The following is a 26301-nucleotide window of genomic DNA, read 5'->3' on the forward strand; positions in this document are numbered from 1 at the left end:
CCTTGAGAGCAAGGATTATCTCAAGTAGGCTTTGTGCATATCTTCTAATGCTGTGCAGTCAATATAAGTAATTTGTGAATTTTTATTTAGCTTCCAATATGACTTATATATCCATACTGGGAAAAGTATTCTATTTGCAAACAAAGCCAATCAAAGCCAAATTGCTCAGATTACCATAGACTTCCAAAAGCTTTGGCAACTCAGCTGGAATTACCTCATCATGCAAAAGGTGATGCAAAAAAATATGGACCTGCAGAAGCCCTCTCTGCAGAGCATGATTGGACTTTGGGAGAGGTGACAGCTGCTGGGGCAATGTGCTTTCTTCAGCCACAGAGCCCACAGTTCATATTCCATCATTCCTTCTCCTTACGGGAACTTTGGCTTCTCCTGGGCACCACACACCTGCTCTTAAAAAACTAATTTATTTGTGGATTTAAAACTAAAATTCCACCAGAAAAACAAAAATGCCTCTAGACCTCTAAATGAACACAAGTTTTTGTGCTGTCTTGCTGGCTCCCCGTTTTCCTTCCCCTTTCCAGCATTAACCTTCATCTCAGATGCTAGAATCCACAGTCCTCTGTTACCTTGGCAACAACGATAGAATAATAGAATTAGAATTTCCCAGGGGCCCATTCTATCATCATGCTCTTGGAAAGAAAAACATGCAACACACTTATGAATTATAATTTGTAATACTTTAAAGTGGCTGTGCCCATTCATTTTAAACTTATGGCATTTATTGATAAAATATAATTTATGTTAAACTTTCAGTGATTTAAAAAAGTTCGACCATGAGAATAAGACAGGAAATCTTTCTCATTTATTTTTTTTCTATTTCTTTAAAAATATATATTTTCACTCAGCCTCGTATGTTTCTCTTGACATTCTGATTTTTCATCAATTTAAAATGAATAAGAAAAATTTATCAGCAGGAAAGTTTGGGAGACATTGCCATTTTATCTCAATGGACTTGAAATTCTGAAGGTTCCTTTTACACTTCCTACAAGAAGATTCTCACCATGCTAAAATAAATTGACTCTCTAGGGACTCACACTCCCAAGCTACCACATTAAGCACTGCCAGTCTCTGCTGCCACTGATTTGGAGAACTGCCCTTAGTTCCCCAGGTGATGTTTCTAAGACTGTAAGTTTACTTCCCTATTCTCTTATTTCTGTCCTGATTCTTGAGAAATCTCACGGATAAACACTGGTCTTTTTGATATTTAGTAGGGTATCTTGAGCATCTCTGGGTCTGATTCAGTATTTTTGATGGCTTATTTGTTAATCTTTATTTGTGAGTGCTGAGTTCATTCAGATGGTTTGACCTTTTCATCATCCCATAGCAGTTGGGTGTGCTTTTGGTATGATTCCAAGTAGAATTTTAAGAAGTAAACTTCCCCGTGCATAGGAAAAGAGTAGACATAATTCCATTCATTGATTATATATTTTTAGAAATTGAAAGATACAAAATTGATACACCAATGTCTTGGAGTAATAATGCAATTATTTAAAAAATCCTTTTACCCTAAGACATATTTGTAGGTATCCTATAGATAGTGACAATCTCATTGAAGGAGGATATAAAAGTGATCTTTTTCTTTCTTGTAGTTTGAAGAATCTTAGCCACACAACACATAAGAGACTCTTTATTCAAGAGGAAATAGCAAAGTCCTTATTTCATGCTTGAGAATGAAGCTTAAGCTTATAGTTACTAGTGCTAAGTAGACAGGGTATTTGAATTATTTGGCTTCTGTAAGTTGAAGGCAGCCAAGTCAAGTTTTCAACACCTAAATAGGTAAACTTGATTTATTTTTCCTTTATTTCTTCTGGGACTTGGATTCTATAGGCAGAGTATATTATTTGCTGTGCAGCATTCAACAACCTCTTATGTTGTGTAGCTGGTCCTTTAATGACACTAATAGCATTATGTGACTTGGCTATCTTGCCTGGAAAGTCAAAGAACATTATTTTTTAACTTGCATATGAACTGAAAGCAGGACGAAAAGAGATGGAAGTCATCATATGATTGTTATTTACATCTCTCCTAAATGTGAGATCAGTTTGTTCTGACATTAAAATCTAACTTAGCGCCCTGGCTGGCATAGCTCAGTGGATTGAGCGCGGGCTGGGAACCAAAGTGTCCCAGGTTCGATTCCCAGCCAGGGTACATTCCTGGGTTGCAGGCCATAACCCCCAGCAACCGCACATTGATGTTTCTCTCTCCTCTCTCTCTCTCTCTCTCTCTCCCTCCCTTCCCTCCCTAAAAATAAATAAATAAATAAATCTTTAAAAAAAAATCTAACTTAGCTAATTTTTTTTCTTGTTTTTTTTTTAAAGATTTTTTATTTATTTATTTTTAGAGAGGGAAGGGAGGGAGAGGGGGAGAGAGAGAGAGAGAGAGAGAGAGAGAGAGAGAGAGAGAGAGAGAGAGAGAGAGACATCAATGTGCGGTTGCTGGGGGCGGTGGCCTGCAACCCAGTCATGTGTCCTGACTGGGAATCGAACCTGCAACACTTTGGTTCACAGCCTGCGCTCAATCTACTGAGCTACGCCAGCCAGATAACTTAGCTAATTTTAATTCAGCAAACATTTCTCTAAGCATTGTTTACACGCAAAGCCCTTTACAAGATCCAGTGGGGAAATTTAAGATGAAAATTGAACTGTAATATTTATTTTGGGAAGCTGTTGCTCTGTGGACTCTTTATTTATCCTCCTTGTGTTAATTTTAGAGAGTTTAGGTTAATATAGAACAGAAAGACTAGGTATGCCACAGGAGTCTGAGACAGCTGTGCCAGCTTGGGATCCAGAGTGACAGAGGTAGGCCAGCACTGAAACCCCGCCCCCAGCACAGCACCCGCGGGAACTCTCCCTCCAGAGCTGGGCAGCATGAACAAGGCTGCTGGAAACCGGAGCCCTTCTCCAGGATCTAAGTGATGCCAGACTGCTTTAGCCTTGAAGCTCTAGAATCAGACCAGATACAGAGTGGGTTACCTTTATTCCCTGTCAGTTAATCACACTTACCCAGTTCCATTCTTCTCACTGTCCTTCAAACAGCAGATATATTTAGCTAGTTTATATAACCAATAAGAATTTGTAGTTACCATTTGTTGAGCGGTGCTAACCATTTGTATACGTCATTCTATTTAATCTTTCCAAACACTCTATGAAATAGGACCCATTATTTGACAGATGAGGAAACTGAGGCTCAGAGTCAGTGAGAGGATAGCTGGTTGAAGATTCCCACCCAGCACTGTGTGTACCCACAGTTCCCATCCTTAACCCCTAATCTATAAACTAAGAAATCATCCATCTTTGATGATATTATTAATGACAATGGTCCTGTTCTTAAAATAGGTACATTCATGTACCTATTTTCTCTTCTGATTAGAAGGGCTCTGCATTTTAAATTAATCATTGAGCTGTGAATTTTGATTTGAGAATTCATGTTGCTTAAGAAAGATTCAATATTCTATAATCTTAAAAATGTCGAGGATAGCCTATTTTTCCCTATTTCACCAATGGTTACTCAATCTTTCCCCCCTCTAATCATTAAGGTAGTTAAAAAAGTAAAAATCAATAGGTTGTCTCCATCCAAACAGGAGTTCTGAGAGCAGAACTAGGGAGTGAATCACGGCTTATGCTGTTCCAATGATAGGTGTTGCAGGAGAGAAGACAATTACTCTGCTCAGGACTGGCAGAGTTTCTGCTTCACTTGCAATGATCAATTTTCAGTGTTTTCAGGACACAAAGAGAAAACAAGAAATGTGATAACTTTAAGACAACAGCAAATTGAAGCATGCTGCACATGTTCACTATGATTCAAGGGAGTAAAAAAATGATGCTGCAAAGCCAGGAAAATGGTTAAATGACTCCTCGTTGTACAATGATAACCACATGTAGAATACAGTGTGAGTGACAATACTTGGCGACAGGATGACTGAAAGAATAATTATATTTTGATGTCATTATTTTTCTACAAATAAGGAAATAATTAAATATTTCTGACACAAAAAAATAACAGCAAAAAGAAATATCCAGGCCTGGATCTGGAAGCTAGGTTCCTATTTCTACCTGGAATTGAACAAGGGATATTTTTTTTCTCTGAATTCATCACTAATAGTATCTGCCAAAGTAGTTCTAGTTTGCTTCCTCCAACATTTCACCCTCTGTATAGCTTCTGGAATTTATCAACTTAATATTGCAAAATAGATGCCCTATAGCTATTTGAAATATTTCTGTATTGCAAATATTTGTAATATGGACATGGTTTACAGGTATTGGGTTTCATGTTTTGAGAAAGTTGCTTAAATTGAAGATTAGGTTAAGAAGGAAAGGTCTTACTAGTTCTGTCCTTTATTGAGAAGAGTTTTGTAGATTGGGAGTCAGACTCATCTTCAGCCACTGTACCTTTTTTTAGTTCTTCAAACAAACTTACAAGTTTTCTGCCTTAGGACCTTTACATTGAAGCTGCACCTGTGGACTATTTCCTACCACTCCTGCCCACATTAAACCTTTACATGACCAATCTCCTCTATTTTTGATAAATTTTAATTTAGTTTTTAAAAGAGTTTATTTATTTTTTGACAGAGGGGAAGGGAGGGAGATTAAGAGAGGGAGAGAAACATCAATGTGTGGTTGCCTCTCCCATGCCCCACATAGGGAATCAGGCTTGCAATCCAGGCAAGTGCTCTGACTAGGATTCGAACCGACGACCATTTGGTTCGCAGGCCGGTGCTCAATCTACTGAGCCACTATAGCCAGGGCTATAAACGTAATTTAATGTCTCACATTGGGAGGCTTTCTGTGATTATTTCCTCTAAAGTAGGCTGCCTTTTTATCATTTCCATTCTACTCACTTCTTTTTCTGTTATAATACCTGTTATAATTTTTAGTATATTATAATTTGTTGATTGTATGTTATCTACCACTAAAGGCAGGGAATGTGAACATGCCTTTCATTTCCACCTGTATGGATCCAGCAGCTCTCCCACATTTCCTAGGTGCTCAGTAAATATTGTTCAGTGAATGAATGATGATAACATTGCATCTGAAGGCAGAGAAGGAGATTGGTGCTGAGGGAGGATGCTAATCTGGCAAAGAGAATAACATGCAGGAAATAACAAACTGGTAGTGGGAAAAGGTGGCCAACAGAGTGGTTGGAAGCTGCTCTGTGGACATGCAGCAGAGTGAGGGTGGAGAGTGCTGAGAGCAGTGTTGATGTCTTATGTTGGAGGTGACTCGTAATTTGGTTATTTCAAGGAAGAGGGATTTCATATAAGCTTAAAGCACACTGTGTTGAACTCGAGCTATTTTGTTTAAGCACATGTTACCAATGTCAGACATAAGAATAATTGTATATATCTTTATATTTACCATAGTATCCTGCAATGTCTTATCCTTGGGGGACACTCACTGGATACTGTGCAACACTCATTGCCTGAATGAAAGAAGAATGGCAAAGACTTTCTCATTGTGCAGAACAGCTTAATTTTCATCTGAGTTTATGATAAGTATGTGAGTTATAATTACCAAGGGCATATTATACATCAGGACACATATCTTCCCAGAGTAGCAGATACTTCCCTATACTGTGGCGGGCTTGTCCCCAGTCTCCTGGACTGCTAGTTCATCCTTGAAAGAGAGATGACTCTTAACTAGTCTCATTATTTTAAAATAAAATAAAATATTTTATATGCAATATATGCAGGTGTACATGTACATATATACACATGTATGATTTTTTAACTTTCAGTTTAAAATATCACAGAATTTCCAGTAATCCCAATGATTTTTTGTCCATCCTTCAAATGTATCTATGGGCTCAGCTTGTATAGCCACTGTCTTACCTTAGTCAGACTAAAATTAGTTCATTCCATCCAAAGAACCCATAGCACATGTGCACATTGTCTCAGACACATTGAGGAATGTGTTCTAGACACTTTGCAAGGATAACTCCCTGAGGCAGATACTGTTATCATCGCCCTTATTGATGGGGAAACTGAAAGTTTAGGTGGGGGAAAGAACAATCTCACTAAGGTATGCTAGGATTTGAACTGGGGTCCCTTGCCTCCAAAACCTTGGTCATTCTACAAAGCACCGTTTCCAACTCAAAAGCATAGAACGGTGAAGCTGGGGCAGATTAAGAAGGAGCTCAAGGCAAAAAAAATAATTGGGACAAACACAGAATTTTGATTTTTTTCTTGATTAGGCTGATATTCATGCCCTCCCCATTCATCACCGTATGTTCTGAGAAATCTGGACATATGGGTACAAAACTGCATCAGTGTTTTTCTTCTGCTCCAGTGCTTCCTCACCTAAGTTGTCATGTTACATACTTTGATTTTCAACTCTCTTACTTTTCCAAGTTAAAACCACTTTATATTGTCACTTAGATGTAGTTGACACAGGTCTCTCTCTCTCTCACACACAACTTTCTCTCATTCCTCATTCTCTCCCTCCTCCCTCTCTTGTGGCATTGTATAGAATTCTCTAACCTGAGATTCCAGTGTGATTACCCAGGAGGCAGAGATTCTCATTGTTCTCTATCTTCTCCTCAGTGAGAGTTCTATATGAAAACACTCACAATGAAAATCATCTGTAGCGTTTAACGTTGTGAAAATATAACATCAATGACATACTTCTGTTCAAGTTGGAAAAATAGAAATTATTGACAATTGGTAACATTCAATGTTGGCATTGGCAAGAGCACAGTAAAATGGGAACTCACAAACTAGTAGAATTTACTAGTAGTAATTATACAGCTTTTCTTATAAGTAATTAGCAATTTGTATCAAGAGTTTTACATTAAAAATATTTTTACCACATCAAGTTTTGCCCAAGGCAATTTATGTCAAAGATCTATTTAATATATGTACAGTAATTTCTGAGTAAGAATATTCAGTACAGTATTATTCTGCTTAATATTTTAAATAATTTAAGCATCTATCTTTCAGAAAGAGTAAAATAAAATGTGAAGCTATTAGAAGGACTTTTAATATACACTATATTCCTGTTTTTGAGAAGTAAATATATAAGAAATTACTATATAATGCTGAATGAAAACAGCAGGATACTAAGTAAATGCAACCTGATTTTATATATTAAAACACAGATTCAACAAAAATAAGTTCTCTAACAACACTTTAATTTCAATCTCCACTGCTTAACACAATCAAGTCTTATTTTTTCTCATGATGTAGTCCAGTGCAGGGTGGTGGCAGTTGTGAATTTCCCTGTGATTCCAGAAAGCTCAGTATATGGCTTCCAGGCTGCTGGAGTCCAATTTCTTTGGTTCACATCACTGTTACTCACATTCTGTCAGTAAAAGCTAGGCATTCATTCTCTCTTCCCTTAATGTAATTGCTGGGCAGTGTAGCTCTGAGAGCATCAGAGCCTCTCATCTCCAAACACACTTGAGAGCAATTCACAAAATTATGAGCATCTCCTGTGCGATCATTTGACTTTCATTTTCAACTTTGTGTTATTATTTCCTGAATTTTCTAAGATTAGAATAAATTAAATTCATAATCAAACTATAGACTATTAAAAACTTGAGGTGGAGGGACTTCCAGCCAAGATGGAGACATAGGTAGACACACTGTGCCTCCTTGCACAATCAAAATAAGGACAACAACAATTCAGAAACAAAATAACAACCAGAACTGATAGAAAATTGAACTGTATGGAAGCCCGACAACCAAGGAGTTAAAATAGACACACTCATCCTGACTGGTAGGCACGGCAGAGTCGGATGGCCAGGCGGAGAGGAGATAAGGCACAAAAAGCAGTGGCACTGGGCACGCATGGCACCTTGGGCACACAAGATGGGAGCAGGTAGACCCTGGGCACACAGGCGGTGGCTGGCAGATCTGGGGTGCGGGGTGGCAATGGGCAGGCCCAACAAGGCAGCTATTGTGAAGTGAAGCACTGCGCGCAAGGCGGCTGGCTGACTGGGCGGTCCCAGGGTCCCATCGCTGAGTAATAAAGCCTCAAAACACTGATTGAAAACACCTGGGGTGGTGGAGGTGCTGGGAGCGACTCCCAGCCTCACAGGAGAGTTCATTGGAGAGACCCACAGGGTCCTAGAACGTACATAAGCCCACCCACCCAGGAATCACAACCAGAAGGGCTCACTTTGCTTGGGGGGAGTGGCGGAAGGGACTGAAATCCCACAGAGAGCAGAGCAAGTGCCATTGTTCCCTCTCAGACCCCTCCCCCACATACAGCATCACAACCCAGCAAATGGGTTTCCCTGCCCTGGTGAACACCTAAGTCTCCGCCAGTCACAAGTAACAAGCATGACAAGACCAAAAAAAAAAAAAAGGAAGAAAAAAGAAAAAAGATCCAAATGGAAGAACAGATCAAAGCTCCAGAAAAAATACAACTAAGTGACGAAGAGATAGCCAACCTATCAGATGCACAGTTCAAAGCACTGGTGATCAGGATGCTCACAGAATTGGTTGAATTTGGCTGCAAATTATATGAAACAATGAAGGCTATGCTAAGTGAATAGAAGGAAAATGCACAGGGAACCAACAGTGATGGGAAGAAAACTGGTACTCAAATCAATGGAGTGGACCAGAAGGAAGAAAGAAACATTCAAACAGAAAAGAATGAAGAAACAAGAATTCAAAAATATGAGGAGAGGCTTAGGAACCTCCAGGAGATCTTTAAATGTTCTGACATCCAAATTATAGGGGTACCAGGAGGAGAAGAGGAGGAGCAACAAGTGGAAAAGTTATTTGAACAAACAATAAAGGAGAACTTCCCCAATCTGGCAAAGGAAATAGAATTCCAGGAAGTCTTGGAAGCTCAGAGAGTCCCAAAGAAATTGGACCCAAGGAGGAACCCACCAAGGCACATCATAATTACATTAGCCAAGATAAAAATGAAGGAGAGAATCCTAGAAACAGCAAGAGATAAGGAGACAGTAACCTCCAAAGGAGTTCCCATCAGGCTGTCAGCTGATTTCTCAAAAGAGACCTTGCAGGCAAGTAGGGGCTGGAAAGAAGTATTCCAAGTCATGAAGGGCAAGGACCTACATCCAAGACTGCTCTATCCAGTAAAGCTTTCATTAAGAATGGAAGGGCAGATAAAGTGCTTCCCAGATAAGGTCAAGTTAAAGGAGTTCATCATCACCATAGCCCTTATTATATGAAATGTTAAAGGGACTTATCTAAGAAAAAGAAGATAAAAAACATGTATAGTAAAATGACAGTAAACGCACAATTATTAACAATCACACCTAAAACAAAAACAAAAAAAAAACTAAATAAACAACTAGAACAGTAACAGAACCACAGAAATGGAGATGACATGGAGGGTTAGCAACAGGCGGGTGGAAGGAAGAGAGGGGTAAAAGGTACAGAGAATATGTAGCATAGATGGTAGGTAGAAAACAGACAGGGGGAGGGCAAGAATAGCATGGGAAATGTAGAAGCTAAAGAACTTATGACACATGGACATGAACTAAAGGGGGGAATGTGGGTGGGAGGGGGTGTGCAGGGTGGAGGGGAATGAAGGGAGGGAAATGGGACAACTGTAATAGCATAATCAATAAAATATGTTTTTTAAAACCCCCAAACTTGAGGTATAGTGTGAGGGCCAGCTGCTTCTTTCCCCTCTGGAGAGGCAGACAGGGGGACACTCACTCTAGTGTAAGCTTCAGTGTGGCTGTCTGTCTAAAGAGGTTCTTCAGGGGCCTGTGAAGGTGACAGAAAATACACTGGGCATAGCGTAAGGAGGGCTGTTCTCTATGCATGGGTGATTTAGATATATTTATCAATACTCATCACATGGATTGCTCTGGCTGATCTGGCAGGCTTGGAGGATTTTCCTTTCTTCCTTCCTTGTTCCATATGTTTCCTTTCCAAAACCTTCCCCTCTGTCCGAGGGAACAACACTGTCTACCAGCAGAAGTGGGAAACTCACGGAGGGAAAGTTCTCTATTTTCACAGTCTGTTAAAAAGTTATTTTTTAAAAAACACATGTGTGCATGAAGATGTAGATTGAACACTCATTCATTGTAGATGAAGTCTGATGATTTAAGAACTAATAGTAATAGTAATAATAGCTCTATGCAGCATAGATTCTACATAGCATGCTATGGAGCAATGTGGCATGTCCACTGGCCTTTTTAAAGTGTTTGTTGAGAGTGAAATAAGGAAGAAATAAGCACTGTGAGAAGACCAACATCTCTGGTACTCTACATTTGATTCCATATTTTATCTCTGGCCTCCACCCTGGATAAGGAATGTAGAGATATTTCTGTCAGGAAGACCCTTTTCAACACTCACTATTCACTATTGGCTTTAAAGTTCAAGTCTTTCATTTCCTTGCTCATACTTATGTTCTTTTTCATTGCATGCCACCTTCTTGCACTTGTCCTGTTAAAGAGTCCAGCATAACTATTTAATAGTTAATGGCTGGGATCATTTTGCAGGTTTTAGTTTAAAGGTAACCATAGCACACACACACATTCATTATTAACAGCAGAGATGCACTGTAAGTTCTTGGGAATCTTCTTTCCTTTCCATGTTAGCTTCATACGAGTGCTGCTGTCACTGGAATTTAGTTCTGGTACTACTATACGGCAGGCGGACTGAAGTAATAACAGGGGATCGAGCATTATGTGAACTGTAAGTGTCAGTGGATGTGACCATGCTCAAAAGGGAGATGAAACCGGAAAGTGACAGGCCACGGAAAGTCCGGTTTCGGATCGCATCATCTAGCAGCGGACGAGTTCTGAAGGAGGTGTATGAGGATGGGCAACCGTCAGGCTCTCTGGATTCCGAATGTGCCAGTATCTGTGGCATAGATGGACTAAGTGAGTCTGATGGACAGCACAATGGCCACATAGGATCAGAGAGTGATGAATATGAGAACGAGCAGGATAACTTGTTGGTGTTAGCCAGGGCTGCCAGCGAGAAGGGTTTTGGTACAAGAAGAGTCAACATTTTAAGCAAAAATGGCACAGTCAGAGGTGTCAAACACAAAGTGAGTGCTGGCCAAGCTCTATTTAACAACCTGACCAAAGTATTACAGGTAAGTCATTGCCTTTTTCTCCTCCTGAAGTGGTTCCCTGCTCACCATGTGAACACCACTCGGCTCTCCAGCTTGAAGCAAGCTCTCTCGTTCATGACTCCTGCATACTTCATGAGTCCTTTCCCATCTAAGATATTGCCTCCACAGCCACTGATTAAAAAAAGGGTTACTGTGCTTAGCAAACTAGATGGACCTCTCAAAGCCAAATTTCCACCATTTATGCGGTCTATTCTTTCAGCTTGTAATGTCTGAAACAGCATATCTGCTTCTTAGCCAAGAAAAATGACACACTATGGTGTTCAAGGCATCTGAGCAAAACTTAGATGTTAATTTCTGGTTGATCATTCTTAAGACACCAGGTTAGTGTTCATCATCGGTTGTACAGATATTTAAATCAGAAAACGACTGAGCACTGTATGCAGGTGGGTGGGATCAGTTGGAATGTTGTGAACACAGGAAGGCTAACCTTGACTCTCCCATCCCCGAGGAGGTTGCAGGTTCGTCTGTGTTACGTTTCTCCATTAGTTTGCTCTTAAGGACTCTTAGAGCAGCACTGGGAAAAGTTATTCTTCTACAAGAGTAGAGACTGGTATCCAGATTTCATAGTAAAAAATTGCCCTTAAAATTGGATAGATTTTGCAGAGTATGTAGGAATGTATTATTCAGGTCCTGGGCCTTTGGCAATGATTTGATATTAAGACAGTTTTTTTGAAATTGCCTGGAAGTATTGGTAAAATGATATTCTGTTAAAAATAGGCATGTATTTGGGGATAAAATTGATAACCACTATCATTAAGGTAGCTTACCAATATTTTTCATTGTAATATCATTTTATATTATTCTCAATATTTAAATACAATGATATCTTGTGATGAATTATTCAATGCCTTGACATTATAGGGAGCTTCTGGAATGGAAGGGAGGAAGGATTTTTTTAAGTGATATTTGACTGTTTCTTTTTTTCATTTGAAAGGAAGTACAGGGAAAGATCATACTACGAAGACTTTTAAAAGAAATTAAAGGGTAAAAGTGGTTAAGATCAAAGGTCATTTTCATATACAAAACCTGTGAAGGGTTTCACAGATTATAAGTGGGGGTGGGGAACCATAGATTGAAAACAGGTGACTACGTTTTACCAGGTTAGGGACAATCTTGTGTAGATTTCTAGACATGGGACTATTAGGTTGAAATCATCTTAGTCGTCTCCCTGTTTCACCCAATGCAGAAATTATTTTTGCAAAGGGGGAACCAAGACCATATAACAGTTACATTCCAAAACTATTAATTCATTGTAATTAATTTAGCTTGTCATGGTTTCAAAGGCTCTATGGTTTGGAGCATTATTTACAAAGCTGCTGTACCAATTTTAATACTTTGGTTTGATTTTGTTCAAATCTCCACCTCCCCCCCAAAACCTACTATTTATTATGAGTTAATACCTTAAATCTTTAAAACCTGCAAGAGAAAACCTTTTCTTCCTTGTGACTGTATTCTGATTGTGTCATAAATTTGTAAATAGGGAATATAAAAAATTACTTGTGAAAATATTAGTACTCAATTAACTTACAATATTGGCTTGTATATTTTTCTATGCATAATTCCATCACCCATTGGGAGTGGGAAGGAAAAATTCAACAAAACTGTCATTTTCTAATGATTTAACTACATTCCATATCACCCTACAAGCAGAGGGCTCTCAAAATCTGATATTTAATGTTGTATTAATATTAGAATGAAGTTCTATTTAATTAATAAAAAAGGACCCCTATCTCCTCCTTCTTTCTTTATGTGGATAAGCAGTATCCTGAAGGTACTCACAAATCTTGGCCATTATTATCAGTTTCATCATCACCACCATCATCTTCATGGAATATTTTCTGATCTCTCCAGGACAAAACATAAGGTAAAGGAACCCCTACGTTGAATCAGGGCTGCCAGTTGCACTATTTTGAGAAGCTTTATTCATATCATTGTGTGTGTGAATACCACCCCCTGCAGTTGTGCAATACAACCTACAAAGGATTGGGTGGAGATCTGACTTGGATACTTGCTGCTTGCTAAAGGACATATATACATATATACCATAAGCAGTACTAAATGTCTTAGGCATATATCTTCGAGTGAATGAGTAGGTTTCCACATACATCCCACAATGTAGTAGCAGAGAAGTCATAGGGGTTAAAAGCAGAAGTTACATTTCAATTTCCTCCATACATGGGTATGGGGCCAGATGTGACTCTTCCCTGGATCTTTTTATATATTCCATGTTCCCCAGAAAATGAGTAGCAAACTTAAATAGAAAAGACTATGACATAGCAATTTCTGTTGGGGAAAAAAGTGAGGAGTGGTACCTTGTCTATTTGATTAAGCTCCCAATGCACGGGCAATCTTGTTGAAGCAAGGAACTATGACCGAAAAAATAGGCCTTTTTTCCTGTTTTATGTTATAAAATCTTGAAGCACTCAACTTGGAATTTGAAAGAAAACTGTAAATATAAATAAAACCTTTCAAAGACCCTGTAAATCACTCTGCCTCCTCTTCATTAGTTTCCCATTCTGTTCTTCCAGTCTCCTTAAACACTGGCATGTGCTCTGTAAAAATTTTAACTGTGCAGAGAATAGTCATTGAAATTATTTACTTAAAACAACTTACTTCTTAGCAGCACTGATTTAGAAAGTTGTCTAGAAATATTTAGAAATATGTATTTCTAAATACATAAATAAATATGTATTTATTTAGAAATATGTATTAGAACAAATTTTCATTTTCTTTATCAGTTAATTTGCCTTATAGACTTCCGAGCTATGGAGGATGTGCAATATTGAACGAGGTTGCTACAGGTAGTGATGGACCAGGAGGCATAGAGAGAAAGGTCATCTGGGTTCTCTGGGGGCCTTGTAGTGGGTAGTTGGTTGGTTTCTCGGTGACTCTCTCCAGCTGGTCTAGACTATAGCTCCTCAGATCCAGGTGTTCGACTTTCCCAGCTCTCACAGAGCCGACAAACCTGTAATGCTCAGGGGAGGCCAGTCTGGAAATCTGAAAACCTAGACTCTAAGAGTGGCCTGGAAATATGCCTTTGTTAGAAGCTCTTTAGGATGTTCTTATGTACAAGGGCTGGCACAAATGATGCCCCTTTTTATTACAAAATGTGTTGTTATAAAATCATAAGCAGGTAATTCTGTAACATAACACTATCACATTCAAGCACACCATATGACAGTTTAGGTGAAGTGTTCAAGCTAAAACTATAAATTACTACACTCATATTATTACCCAACCAACCACACTCAAGCAGGTGTTGCTTCTGTCAGACCCTGTACATTAAAGTTTGAGAATCATTGACCTAGAGTGTAAAGGGGAAATTCATCCAGGTGCCTGAAGTTGCCTGTGCAGAGAACGTGCTTCAATGTTTTTATGCCTTCAATATTTAATGAGGAGAACAAAGAAGATATGTATTGATCTATGATTTGTGAGGTCACGAGGAGGGTCCTTCCTGAGCCAAACTAAAGATATCTTGACAGACGTGTTTCCTGTGGGTTTTCTAATGCATCACTTAGTTGGCTGAGGAGCAGGCCCGGAAATCTGATCAGTACGCTTTGGTGTAGGTGCAGTGTTTTAGTTATGTTTAAGGAATTCTGCTTTAAAGATATTTCTATGTAGGTAAATGAATGTATTCCTTGCTAAAGGAATATTTTAGAAAGATTATTATTTTTATTTTTCAAAAGCAGTTACTGTTACAGAACCACTGTATAGCTCAAGGCTCACGTCACCTCGTTCGCAGGACTGGATTCGAGACATGCCTTGCTCTCAGCAGTAACATATTTCCAAAATCTCTTAGAATGGGTCAGTGATACAGATAATTAAGGTCATTTATTTTTTCTAATTTATTCTCATGGGATTAAATTTTAGACATAATTGAATTTCACTCAGTGATATTTTCTTGACCTTATCTTCAAACTTGTATAATTTGTTGTATACTCTGTAAGAATCTTCTGTTGTAGTTTTCAAATTTCAATTCCCCTTTTTCCTGCAAATTTAAATTATTATATAGAGGTAAATAATACAAAGGAGGAAAATAATTATACCACACAATATAATTTGGTGGCTCCTTTCTAAAAACTCAAACATTTTCCTTCATCGATGTATGTGCATGCACATCTGTGGTTAGTGTGCTTCTATTTATGACCATTCTAATATTTCAAGACAAATAAAATAAAAATACTATTGAATTTTCAGAATGAGTTGCATTTTGCAGAAGGCTTTCACATACACAATTTTACTTCAATGTATCCAAAATTCTGTGAAATAAGAAAAAAAATTATAATGTTTGTTTTCAGATGACTGCTTGTCAGAGAAATCAAGCATTTGGCCCAAAGCTAGTAACATAAGAATGATGCCTTTTTTCGTTTTAGCTATGTAAGATTTTAAAAACATGATGCTATGCACAAAACCTCTCGATTTTACCTTTTGAAGTGTTATAATTACAAGTACAAAGATGTATAATATATTACAAACAAAAATCTATTATAATTACAAATATGAAGATTTAGGGTACAGCCTGGTTTTTTGAAAGAGCAACATTTCATTAGCAGGCTTTGAAACTTATTATTCAGCCAATATTAAGTCTTCACCTAGGGTTTCTGTAGAGTTCTATTATTTTTTAAATTGTATTCTTAAAATTAATCAATCAAAACCTCTCCTATCTATAACATTATTTGTTTAAGCTATCATGCAGCTACAGGGGTCACCAGTGGAAGGGGATGCCTGATTATTTCGAGGAAGACTGCTGCTCAGCATTGTTCCCTAGCTTTGGGATGGGGAAAGACAGAAGAGTTTGGCCATACTTATGAACTACCTCTGGTTCACTGAACCCAGCTCAGTGAATAGAATAATGTTCCAGTGAAAACAAGGCAATATCCTTGATAACTCCTTGGTCCCAGTGGCTTATTTGGACCCCTTTGGAAAAGTAGCAAGAGCAGCAACAATAATAGTTAGTGTCGATTAGATCGTTACTGAATATGAGACACTTTTCTTGTTATTTATGTGCATGACATCTTTATTTTTCACAGTAACTTCATGATGTAGTATCATTATTAATCTAGTAATAACTTGAATTTCTTTTCTATGTATGAAACATTAAGTTGTAGGTTAAAATATCATTTATCCAAAGAAATTTTTATGTAATATTCTATCAAAATGAGCACCCACTAATGGAAATATTGCCTTTTTTTCCTATCAAAAACTAGACAAGAGACTCTAGAATTGTTGATACAGTTTCAAATCATGCAAAAAGCTACATTAAGAAATTAGGTGACCTGTAATTTAAGAAACAGGAAAAAAAGCATCAATAATGAATTGATACTACTGGTATATTTTTATGTACAATTAAAGACTCAAAAACCAATAGACCTGAAAATCTTGTGACCACCTTTCACATACTATCCCTTTGCTAGTCTAGATCACAGCATTCGACACTAATACTGAGTAGGAACTCAATAAATTCTGTCTTTGAATTAATGAATTAAGTGAAATCCTTTCAGACAGTGGTTATTTTCTTCTTTTCCATCTCTTTTGGGTTTGAAGATTTCCCATAGTGGGTGGGAATGGAGTTTGCATGGGAAAGCATTAGTAGCTTGCTCCAGTTAATCCCTTCTGTTGTGGGTTATCTTCAGTATTCTTTCAGCCATTCATTGAATAACCATTTACTTCTTATAGAGCAGGCTCTATGCTAGATAACTTGATGAATAAAACCCAATTCTTGCCTTCAAAGAATATTCAGCAGTGTGTTGTGAATGGTAGTGGAAAGTGACTCATAGAAGGATTCAGATATAAAACTCAGTTTTGTTTCTTTTTGCCATAGGATTCTCCTGTTTTCTTGTTGGCCTAACAGCCTCTGTGTTTCTCCAATGCTTGTGTTTTCCTCCTTTTCGTCTTTCTCGATGAGACCATAATTTTGTTGCATCCCTTTCTTCAGCTTCTCTTGCTTTCTAATTTAGTTCTGTCTGCAGGCCCAGTAATGGATGGGTCATCTGTGTAACTGACTCTTATCTCGATCCGTGAGTCTCCAGAAGTCTGTAATGATGACTCTGCCCATGGGTGCTGACGTATCCAAGTTCTATGAGCCTTACGAAAACGTCCTCTCTTTAGTTCAGTGAACATCTAGTTTAGATTTCTTTCATTCTCCTCTATTCATTAGAACCCTTGAATCATCATGACAGTTTAATTCATGGGAGTTTGGTTTTAATTGTTTCAAGCCTAATCCTATGAGTCTGCCTGTATTCTATCTTTAGAATAACATGCTGAGCAAAATCACAGATGAGCAAATGCAAGATGAGTTGGAACTGTTTAATGAACTCTTAGGGAAGCCCAGAGGCACCGCATAATTAGGGAATTCACACCTGATGTTTCTAAACTTTATAAAAGCAATATAACTACAGGGCTACACAAACATTCTTTGGGTGGTTTGGGAAAGCTGGAAGAGTTTCTGATATTTTCTCTAAAACTCAGTATTTTGAATGTTGTATAAGAGCAATATAACATTTATGGTCTATAAACTGACACTAAATAAATATATCAATCCCTCAGTCATTATTGCCTGGAAGGAATTTTTAAAATTATAAAGAGAATAAAATGTGATGTTAAAACAAGTTTTTAGTCAAGGGAATTATATAATCTCTTTGCTTATTTTTTCATTTTCATTAAATTGATTGGGGTGATATTGGCCAATAGGATCATGTAGGTTTCCATGTCCATTTCTATGCTACCTGATCTGTATGTGGCACTGTGTGCCCGCCACCCCAAATCGAGTCATCTTCTGTTGGTATATTTGTTTCCCCATACCCTTTACTACTCCTCAGCCCCTAATTATCTCACCTGATTGCTGACAAGTTATTTATGTCTTAGAATATTTCATTTAGAGGAAAAGATTAAATGTACATTTTGTTAATGTACATCTCCTACACAGTTAATATGACAAATTATGGGAGTATTCCTTTTTTTTTTGATTCCTAAACAACAAAATTGGGTCATGGAAGGATTAAAGGAATATTATTCCTTTTATGGATCTTTAATGTAACTAGTGGTATGGAATGAGAGATCCCTATTTTAGGAAAATTCTGGAAGTGTGGTTAGTCCACAAAGCAGGTAGACTAGTGAAAGTCAAGGTACTTATTTGCAAGAGATGGTTTGTTAGAAGAGATGGTTTTGTTAGAAGAGAATTATGCTCTAGGAGGTCAGTGGAGAGAGGATAGGGAGAAAGTCAGAGCACCAAACCCATGGACACTAAATGAAGGTCATTTTAGGAAGGTGGGAAGAACTGGGCAGGCTCTGATCTCAGGGAGAAAGGGGTTTCATGAATTAGACCAGGGTCAGCATGGAGAAGCGGCAGGCAATCCCACTCCCAAGGGGCTCAGAACCAGCCCATGCTGTCAGAGCAGCAGCTCTTGCCTGCTCATTGCTTTTGGTGTACCAGGTTCAAGTCCTCTTATGGCTTCTCATGAGCACCTTCCTTTGACAGCTACCAGCACATTTCCTTTGGAGCATTTGGTGGAAGAGACACTCTCTCGTGTCTGAAGATTCTGCAGAACTCTACTAAAATGTCCCAGATAAACACTCCTTTCTCAATGACTTGGGATTAATGATTTTCTACAGAAATAAATAGCAAAAGCTTTGGAATATAGATTAATCATGTTCACTATATGAAATATAAGCCTGCAATATTTATATTTAGGAAGGACTAAACAATGATAATTACTCACCAAGTGTATTAGTTCTCTATTGTTGAAAAAAAACTGCCATGATCTTAGTGATTTCAAACAAAGCAAATTCGTGGCTTTATAGTTTCAGAGTGAGAACTCTGAAAGAGTCTTATGGGGCTAAAATTAAGGTTTCAACAGGACTCTGCTTATTCTGGAGGCTTTTGGAGGAAACCTGCTCCTTGTCTTTTAACACTTCCAGAGGCTGCCCGCATTCCTGGGCCCCTGGGCCTGCATCACTCCAACCTCTGCTTCCACCACTCTGTCTCCTCTAACTCTCCCACCTCCCTTCCCTTCCAAAGACTTCTGTGATTACATTGGCCCACAGGACAATCCAAGATCATCTTTGTGTCTTAATGCCCTTAATGCAACCATGTCTGCAAAGTTTCTTTTGCCAGGGAAGGTAACATATTCACAGGTGTGAGGATTAGGTCATGGGAGTTTTCAAGCAGTTACTAGTTTGCCTACAAAACCTGGTAGATAAGTAGGCATATTTTTTTGTAAGAGAAAACAAGGGCTTTGAGGTCAATAAATTATTGCTCTCTTTCTTTATTTCCTTGTAGTACAATAGTATGAAACATTGATACCCTTTTCCCAGGGCCATCTGAGGACATGAGTGTACCTCTATAGCCCTTGACTTCAGTCTTGGCCACATGACCTCCTTGAACAATGGGCTGGCAACAGATGTGGCACATGCAGAAGCTTGAAATGTGCCTGCATGGCTGTGTCTGCCCTTTGGCACTCCTTCCATCATCAGAGAAGGACATGCTGCAGAAGGCCAGCTTGTCCCAGAAGAGTGAGAGACAACACAGATCAGAACTGGACCCAACCCACAGTTTGAAGCCAAGCCCGGCATAGCTTCCCTTAGATCAACTGATTGGCAGCTAACCCTCAATGAGTGAGCCATAAATGCTTAATGTAGTATTCCACCCAGTTTGGGGTAGTTTGTGAAGCAGTGGAAGGAAACTGGTACAAGGTCACAGCTACTGAGTATCTTGCTCAGTCCCACAATAATAAGTGATACGAACACCAGAATGTTTAACTCCAAAGCTTGGGTTCTTATTCACTGAGCAACTAGTGTCCAACCGCTCACCTGCTCCTTGAGCTTTCTTTACTATGCCTCTGCTGAGGCCTCACCCGGCCTCTGATGGTGATTTCTAGAGAAAAGAGATTCAGGGTATTTGCCGAAACAAGGTTTCAAATCTTCTTACCATCCCATGGATACTGAACCTGCTGAAGCTGATCATACTAGGACAGAGTGCAGACCATCCATCATTCACTTCATCTATGTGGTTTAAGATTAAATTAATGTTTTTGGTGGTCACAGCACACTGTTGTGATGTTGGCTTGCCTCCTTATTGAAACATCTTTTCTCAGTGAAGAAATTCACGAATTAAAACTTTCAGCCCTATAAAACATCTACTTTTTCATTTAATGTAATACTGTTCTGTTGGCTTCCTTTCTGCGTTTATATGCAAGACTCAACAGTCAACAAAATTCAATTGTATTGCATTAGTCCCAGTTGTCAAAATATTTTTGGACCCTGATTTTGTGTCAGGTTGCTTCTGAGCACCTTGTTGAGTAACTGGAACACAGTTTAGATTGTGGCAAATTAGGAACACAGAACAATATCGTGAGTAAAAAGAAATGAATTTAAAGGAAGTTAGGCATTGCTAAGGAAGTCCCAAATGTGTCACTGAGCACTGGAAACCAGTAAAGCCAAATGAGTGGTCTTACTCTAATACAGGGAGAGGGGGGAGAGAAACGGTGTGGCTGAGGCACAGGCTGCGTTGGCCTCAGAGGACTCCGTGGGTTTCTCCTTATTAGCTTAAAAATGATCCTTATACTTTATTCTCATACTGCCAGAGAGTTTTCTTCAGAAAGGGGGTCATTTGTCCCTAAGTTCCTATATCGTAATTTCTACAACCGGAGGGCAGTAACCATGATCTTTGGGAAGCAGATAGCTTGGGGTCATGGCACAAGCATAGGTTGAGTCAAATGAATGAATACTCAGTCATGTTGGGCTTTAGAGTCATGGAGTTTTATCCACAATCTAAGGCAGTAGCAGGAGTCTGATGGCTGAAGAGTTGCCTCTCTGAGTGCCTGTGCTTTTAACTGCCTTCTAGTACACACAGTTATAAACATTTTCCATTAAAAGAACATATGAGGAGATCTGCTACAAGGATAACACAAATAAACCAACTATCCTTTACTGATGATGCCACATCTCTTTCCAAACCACACAGAAAGCTAAATAACAGGACTTTGGGGCACAGCTTCATAGATTTTCTTGATTAATCACATCTGTCAAGACTCTCCCTCTAACTGAGGAATTTTTCCTTCTCATATATAAAGATATACTATATATATTCTGCAAGGCCATATTCTGCCTGCCTCAATCTCTTTGGTACAAGTTGGCTTTCTTAGGAGCAGTTTTTCTATTTCTATGAAGGATTGCTGGAGAAGAAACTTTCTCTCCAAAAAAGTGACTTGGTGGTGGGAGCTTATGAGAACTGAAACAGGCTCGAAGCCTGTGCTGGAAATGAGGTAGCTGCCTATTCAACGTGCATAAGAGTCTCTTCCTTCCTTCCTTCCTTCCTTCCTTCCCTTCCTTCCTTCCTTCCTTCCTTCCTTCCTTCCTTCCTTCCTTCCTTCCTTCCTTCTGTCCAAGGTGTAAAAGTGAGGCACAACCAGCCACTGCAAGAAACATATTTTACTTGGTGTTTCCACATGAGACTGAAAGTGACTCATGGCTCCTGTTTATAAGGGTGCACAGGGAGTTCTCGGTTAGTCATCACTGGGGCTCCTTTCCTCACTCCTTGTGCTCTGCAGGGCATACAGGCTTACAAGGGACCAGGAAACCTAGCAATGGTCCTGGTCCACAGGCCCTGCTGGACCCATCACCACTGCTGCCCCTTCAGCCCTGTGATGCTGCAGGCAGCCCATCAGGTCCTTCACATAAGTCCTTTCCCAGCATGCCCAGCTCTTACTTCTTTCAGTTCTAGGAGTTACCCAACTTCATTGCTTTATGTCTAGCAAAAGAAGACCCATGTTTCTAGGAATGAAAGCTCACTTTTCTATGAGAGAGAAAGAGGAGACAAATATCATAATTCTCCAGTAGTGTCTTAAATAACTTGTGTGCTTCTTTTCCCTCCATTAATGGATCAGAGTATGCTCTCTGGAGGGAGATGACCTGCAGAGTTCAGCCATTTCCTTGTTAGTATTCTGGGGAAATTTACTCAACTTCTATAAACCACAGTTTCTTCATCAGTAAAGTGGGAAGAATGATAGTGACTATTTTCCATGAAATAAATGAACTGTTGTGTATAAAGCATTTTGCATGATGCCTGGAACATTCCATGGGCTCAAGGAATACTGCTATTATTTTTATTATCCATCTTCCAAACAATTGTGAATTAATTAATGCTAGGGACTCTGTTAGGCAATGAGTATGTAAGTATGAATGAAGCATCATTTCTGTCCTCAGACAAACTAAATTCCTTCTTATGACAGAGGCAAACTCATTGTTACTGTAAAATATAAGTACTCAGGAGCTTACTGGGGAACAGAGGCTGGACATCGTGCCTAATTCTGTAAATATGATAGAGATTTTGTTCCTTCTCATATAATATCTTTTTAAATGGGGCAAGTCCTTTTAAAAAGCATCATGGTACTTCAAGCTTTATTGGTAGAACACACTTCCTTTGGGGAATTCTCACCTGCTGCCTCTAAACTTGGCTGAGCCCCTGCCATGCAAACCTGTGTTCCCAAGGCCAATTCCTCTGTCCAAGATCCTGTCTTGGCTTCAGCCCCTACCTGGGCTTTTGTCTTGGATTCTGTAGTCTAACCCCCTATGGCTACTTGGCCATGTGTTTGTGAGCCTGGCTCTGCCGCACCTGGCTCCACACCTGTGAGCTGAGCCAGCCAGCCACCCACGTGCCTCGTGTCTGAGCATTCCTCTACACCTGTCATCCTGAAAACCTGGCCTGCTCCTTCTGTGCACACATCGACTTTGTCTTTTCTTTAGCAATAGCCTGGGTTGATTATCATGCCTTTCAACAGTAACCCAGGTAATAGTTTTTATTTATAAGGGAGGTTGTAAGGATAAACCATAGAGTAGACTGCTACACATGGCTTAAAATGCACACACATTTACATTGTGTAAGAAGCTCAGAAGAGGCCTCCGAGGCTGTTTAGTGGCTTCAAAATGTGATAAACAAGCCAGCTTCTGCTGTTCTGCTCTGTCATCTTCAGCTTCTTTGGGATGTTCCCTCATGGATTCAAGGTGGCTGCCACAGGTCAAAGGCAGGGCAGAATTGAAGACAGAAGGAGAGGAGTGGCAAAAGAGAAGTCTTTGTAGGTGTGCCTCTTCTATCAGGAAGGAAAAGACAATTCCAGAAACTTCCAGGAAGCTTTCTCATACATTTCATTGGCCAGCATAGAGTCTCATGGCCACTCCTGGTTCTAATAGGAGGTTGGGAGTGTGAGTTTGTGGCATTGCCTCTGTGGTAGAAGGGAGCTTGGAGCATGGGGTTGGCCACAGCTCATGAATAAATGAGCGACGGCACCTGCCACGTCATTATCTAAGAATTTTGCTAAGACAATTTTTATTTCATGCAATTCAACTCCATTGGATTATGCTACTTGAGTTACAAAATCATTTTAATAGTGATCTTATTTCATAACCTATGTACAGTTATTTTTCCTGAACTTGTTATTTTTCTGTCTTTCCAGGTTTGTTTTTTCTAATTTTTTTTCAGTACTCATTCCTTTTGATGTCTGATTGCTCTCCACATTCTATCAGGCCTACAGCTATGGCTTTTACCTGATGGCTTTAATTGTTACAACACTAAAACTTCAGAAACCTCAAGAGATGTTGGGGATGCTAAACCATTTACTTTTAACAGCAACTAAAAGTGTAAATCTATTAGTTATCTATTCTCTCTCTCATAGGGTGCTAAGTGTGCAGTTTTAAAGAGGTATGTGTCACATTTAACCTAAGCTGAGCAATCTAAAACAGAAAAGCCCTTTGCCCAAACAGTGCATATTATTTTATTTCCCCCCCTGCTGTCTGCTTTCATTAAATCAGAAACAAAATAAAACACAAAAGGCAATGACTACAGAGTCACAGCCATCATTCCCAGAGCTCCTTCATTCACTCCTCCATCCTGAAGCCAGTCACCTCAGGGGCTCTGAAGTCAGCGGGCTGGAACTCATTCCGCATTTGAGAACAATGGCAGAAAAGCTCTCTGCATGCAGAGCAGGGCAGGCCCGTCTTCCGCAAGCCTTTCAGCAGTGCTGCCCCAGCTCTCCTGATTCTGCTACTCATAAACAAGCTTTAAAAATTATTCAAAAGAATATGATTAATACTGATAATGAGAATGAATATTTATTGAATGCCTACATGTGACAGAAATTATGTTAGGTCCCTTTCTTATAGCACTTTTTCTTTAATCCTCAGAGAAATTTGAAAGCTGATATTAACTTGTTTTACATGATGGAGCTGACAACTTCCCAATATGATTTAAAGGACCATGAAAAAAACACGGTCCTGGAATATCTGGGCCTTCATGTTAACCTGCTACCGGAAATGTTTTCTGTTGTTTTTCCTACTTCACTTACTTTGGAGATCTCCTTTGTCTTCAGCTGAGTTCCATAGGAACAGAACCTGAGGTTGGGTTCTAGCGCACAGTGATTTTGTGAGAGAGTGCTCTCAGAAGATGGAGGGGATGGAAGCAGATTAGGACAGCAGAAGAAAACTAAGCAAGAGAGTGATCGTGGCTGGAAACCAGCTGCAGCTTGGACACTCAAAGACACATTGCAGCATGGATTTGGTCCCACCTCACAGCAAAGAGCTGGCACTGACTATTGGCTTTGCACGTGTGTGTGTGTGTGTGTGTGTGTGTGTGTGTGTGTGTGGGCAGCATCCATTCTGCTGAGACATTTGGAGATATTTATCCAGTGAAGGGGGAAGTATGACCTTTTTAGCAGCCAATATTTACAGTAGCTGGGGGATGGGTCTACCAGCATCGTGAAAGAAATCTAGAAGTGTCCACTACAATGTGCCTCTTGCACTAGTCAGAATTAGTTGCTTCTTCATTAAGTTTGCTCCATTCACACACAGCCTTGCCACAGTTAGTGGGAGAATTAGCGGGGTAAGTTAAAGCCCCACACTGTGGTTGACCTTGAAGTAATAACTGATATTTATTTTCCCTTGTTTGCTATCCATTTTAGAGGTCCTTCCTCTTAGCTTGCACTTCTGCTGTCGAGGTGGCTGCCATGGTTAGGTGAATAGTATTCTCAGTCCCCATGGAATCTGAGCCTCTGGTCACTACGCCCTTATTAGGTAGGCAGTGGTTGTTGCACTTGGAGGGTTTGAGCAAAAAAGAAAAAAAAAGAAAGAACTTATGGATACAGGCAACAGTGTGGTGATTGTGGGGGGTAAGAGGGGTGGGTAGAAGTGGAAGAGAATAAAGAGAGGATAACTGATGATGGGAAAAAACAAAATAAAAATCAATTAATTAATTAATTTTAAACAAGAACCAAGTGAGTACCATGAGAGGTACCTGAGGGCCAAACACGTTTTCAGTTGCCCCTAATATATGGCAGCAGTTCTATCTACCTCCTTGAGACAATCAAGGTCTGTTACCCTTGCCAGTAATGTGATGCCTTTTTATGTCAGCTGCATTACTAGCTTTAAGTTTAATGGGCCTCTTTCTGTGTTGCTTGGTAGAAGTACTCCCTCCTGTGACCTAGGGCTCAGACTAATAATGCCTAAAGTTTCAAGGATGGAAAGCACAGTTGCCCAGGTGGCTGACTGGGAGTGATGCTGAATGGGATCATTCCTACATCTTCCCGTTGGTCCCATGAATTCTAGCTATTGGCAATAAAGCTCTATATAATGACCATTGCTTTAAGGTGTTGAGCGTAAACAAATAGACAGCCAGATATTTCTTCAGAAAAAAGTGGATGTATTCAGGAACAACAAAGAACTTCAATTTGGAACCTGCAGTCTAATGACAAACCACACACAAGTGCAGAGAACAAAGGAGAGGAATGTTAGTTTATAGAGGAAAGGGAACGTTCAGAGGGACAGTTGTAAACAGAGTCCGTTGGAGGAGATTGTGAGTTCAAAGTGTTGTGGCTTTTCATTGGCTGACTTGTAATAGTCTCTCATTGGCTGAGTAGTTGCTGGGGAGGAGAACATCCTATTCTTTCCTGCTGGAGTAGTAGAGTAGAAACCACCTTCCTGTTAGAGGTACAAAGTTCCCTTGTTCCTACTGGGGGTAATTGATGGGTGAGTGGTACCACATGAGAGCTCCCTCTACATGTCCTCCCAACTCTAAATGAGGTTTTTGTTTACTAGTTCTTGCAAAGGTAGAATTGGCATCCCAAAGAATGATGCCTCTTTCTAAGAGTATCATTTCCAAGCCTATGCATCAACTATGCCCTCAAGATGCTACCCTGAAGCTCTATCAGGTGGCAGTCTGGATGATATGGTACAT

At 39.5% G+C, this 26301-nt stretch overlaps 1 protein-coding gene across 1 annotated transcript in view; it reads left to right on the forward strand.

The window, feature by feature from the left end:
• The first annotated feature begins 10646 nt into the window (after positions 1 to 10646).
• The window catches only part of GRXCR1 (glutaredoxin and cysteine rich domain containing 1), a 100815-nt gene continuing 85160 nt past the window's right edge, over positions 10647 to 26301 (forward strand). The window contains exon 1 of the mRNA XM_045834700.1: positions 10647 to 11042. Coding sequence (XP_045690656.1) covers positions 10659 to 11042 — 384 coding nt within the window. The 5' untranslated portion in view covers positions 10647 to 10658. The remainder of the gene's footprint in view (positions 11043 to 26301) is intronic.

The sequence above is a fragment of the Phyllostomus hastatus genome, unplaced genomic scaffold (genome assembly GCF_019186645.2).
Source record: "Phyllostomus hastatus isolate PE091 unplaced genomic scaffold, TTU_PhHast_1.1 phas_contig_196, whole genome shotgun sequence".
Classification (NCBI taxonomy): domain Eukaryota; kingdom Metazoa; phylum Chordata; class Mammalia; order Chiroptera; family Phyllostomidae; genus Phyllostomus; species Phyllostomus hastatus.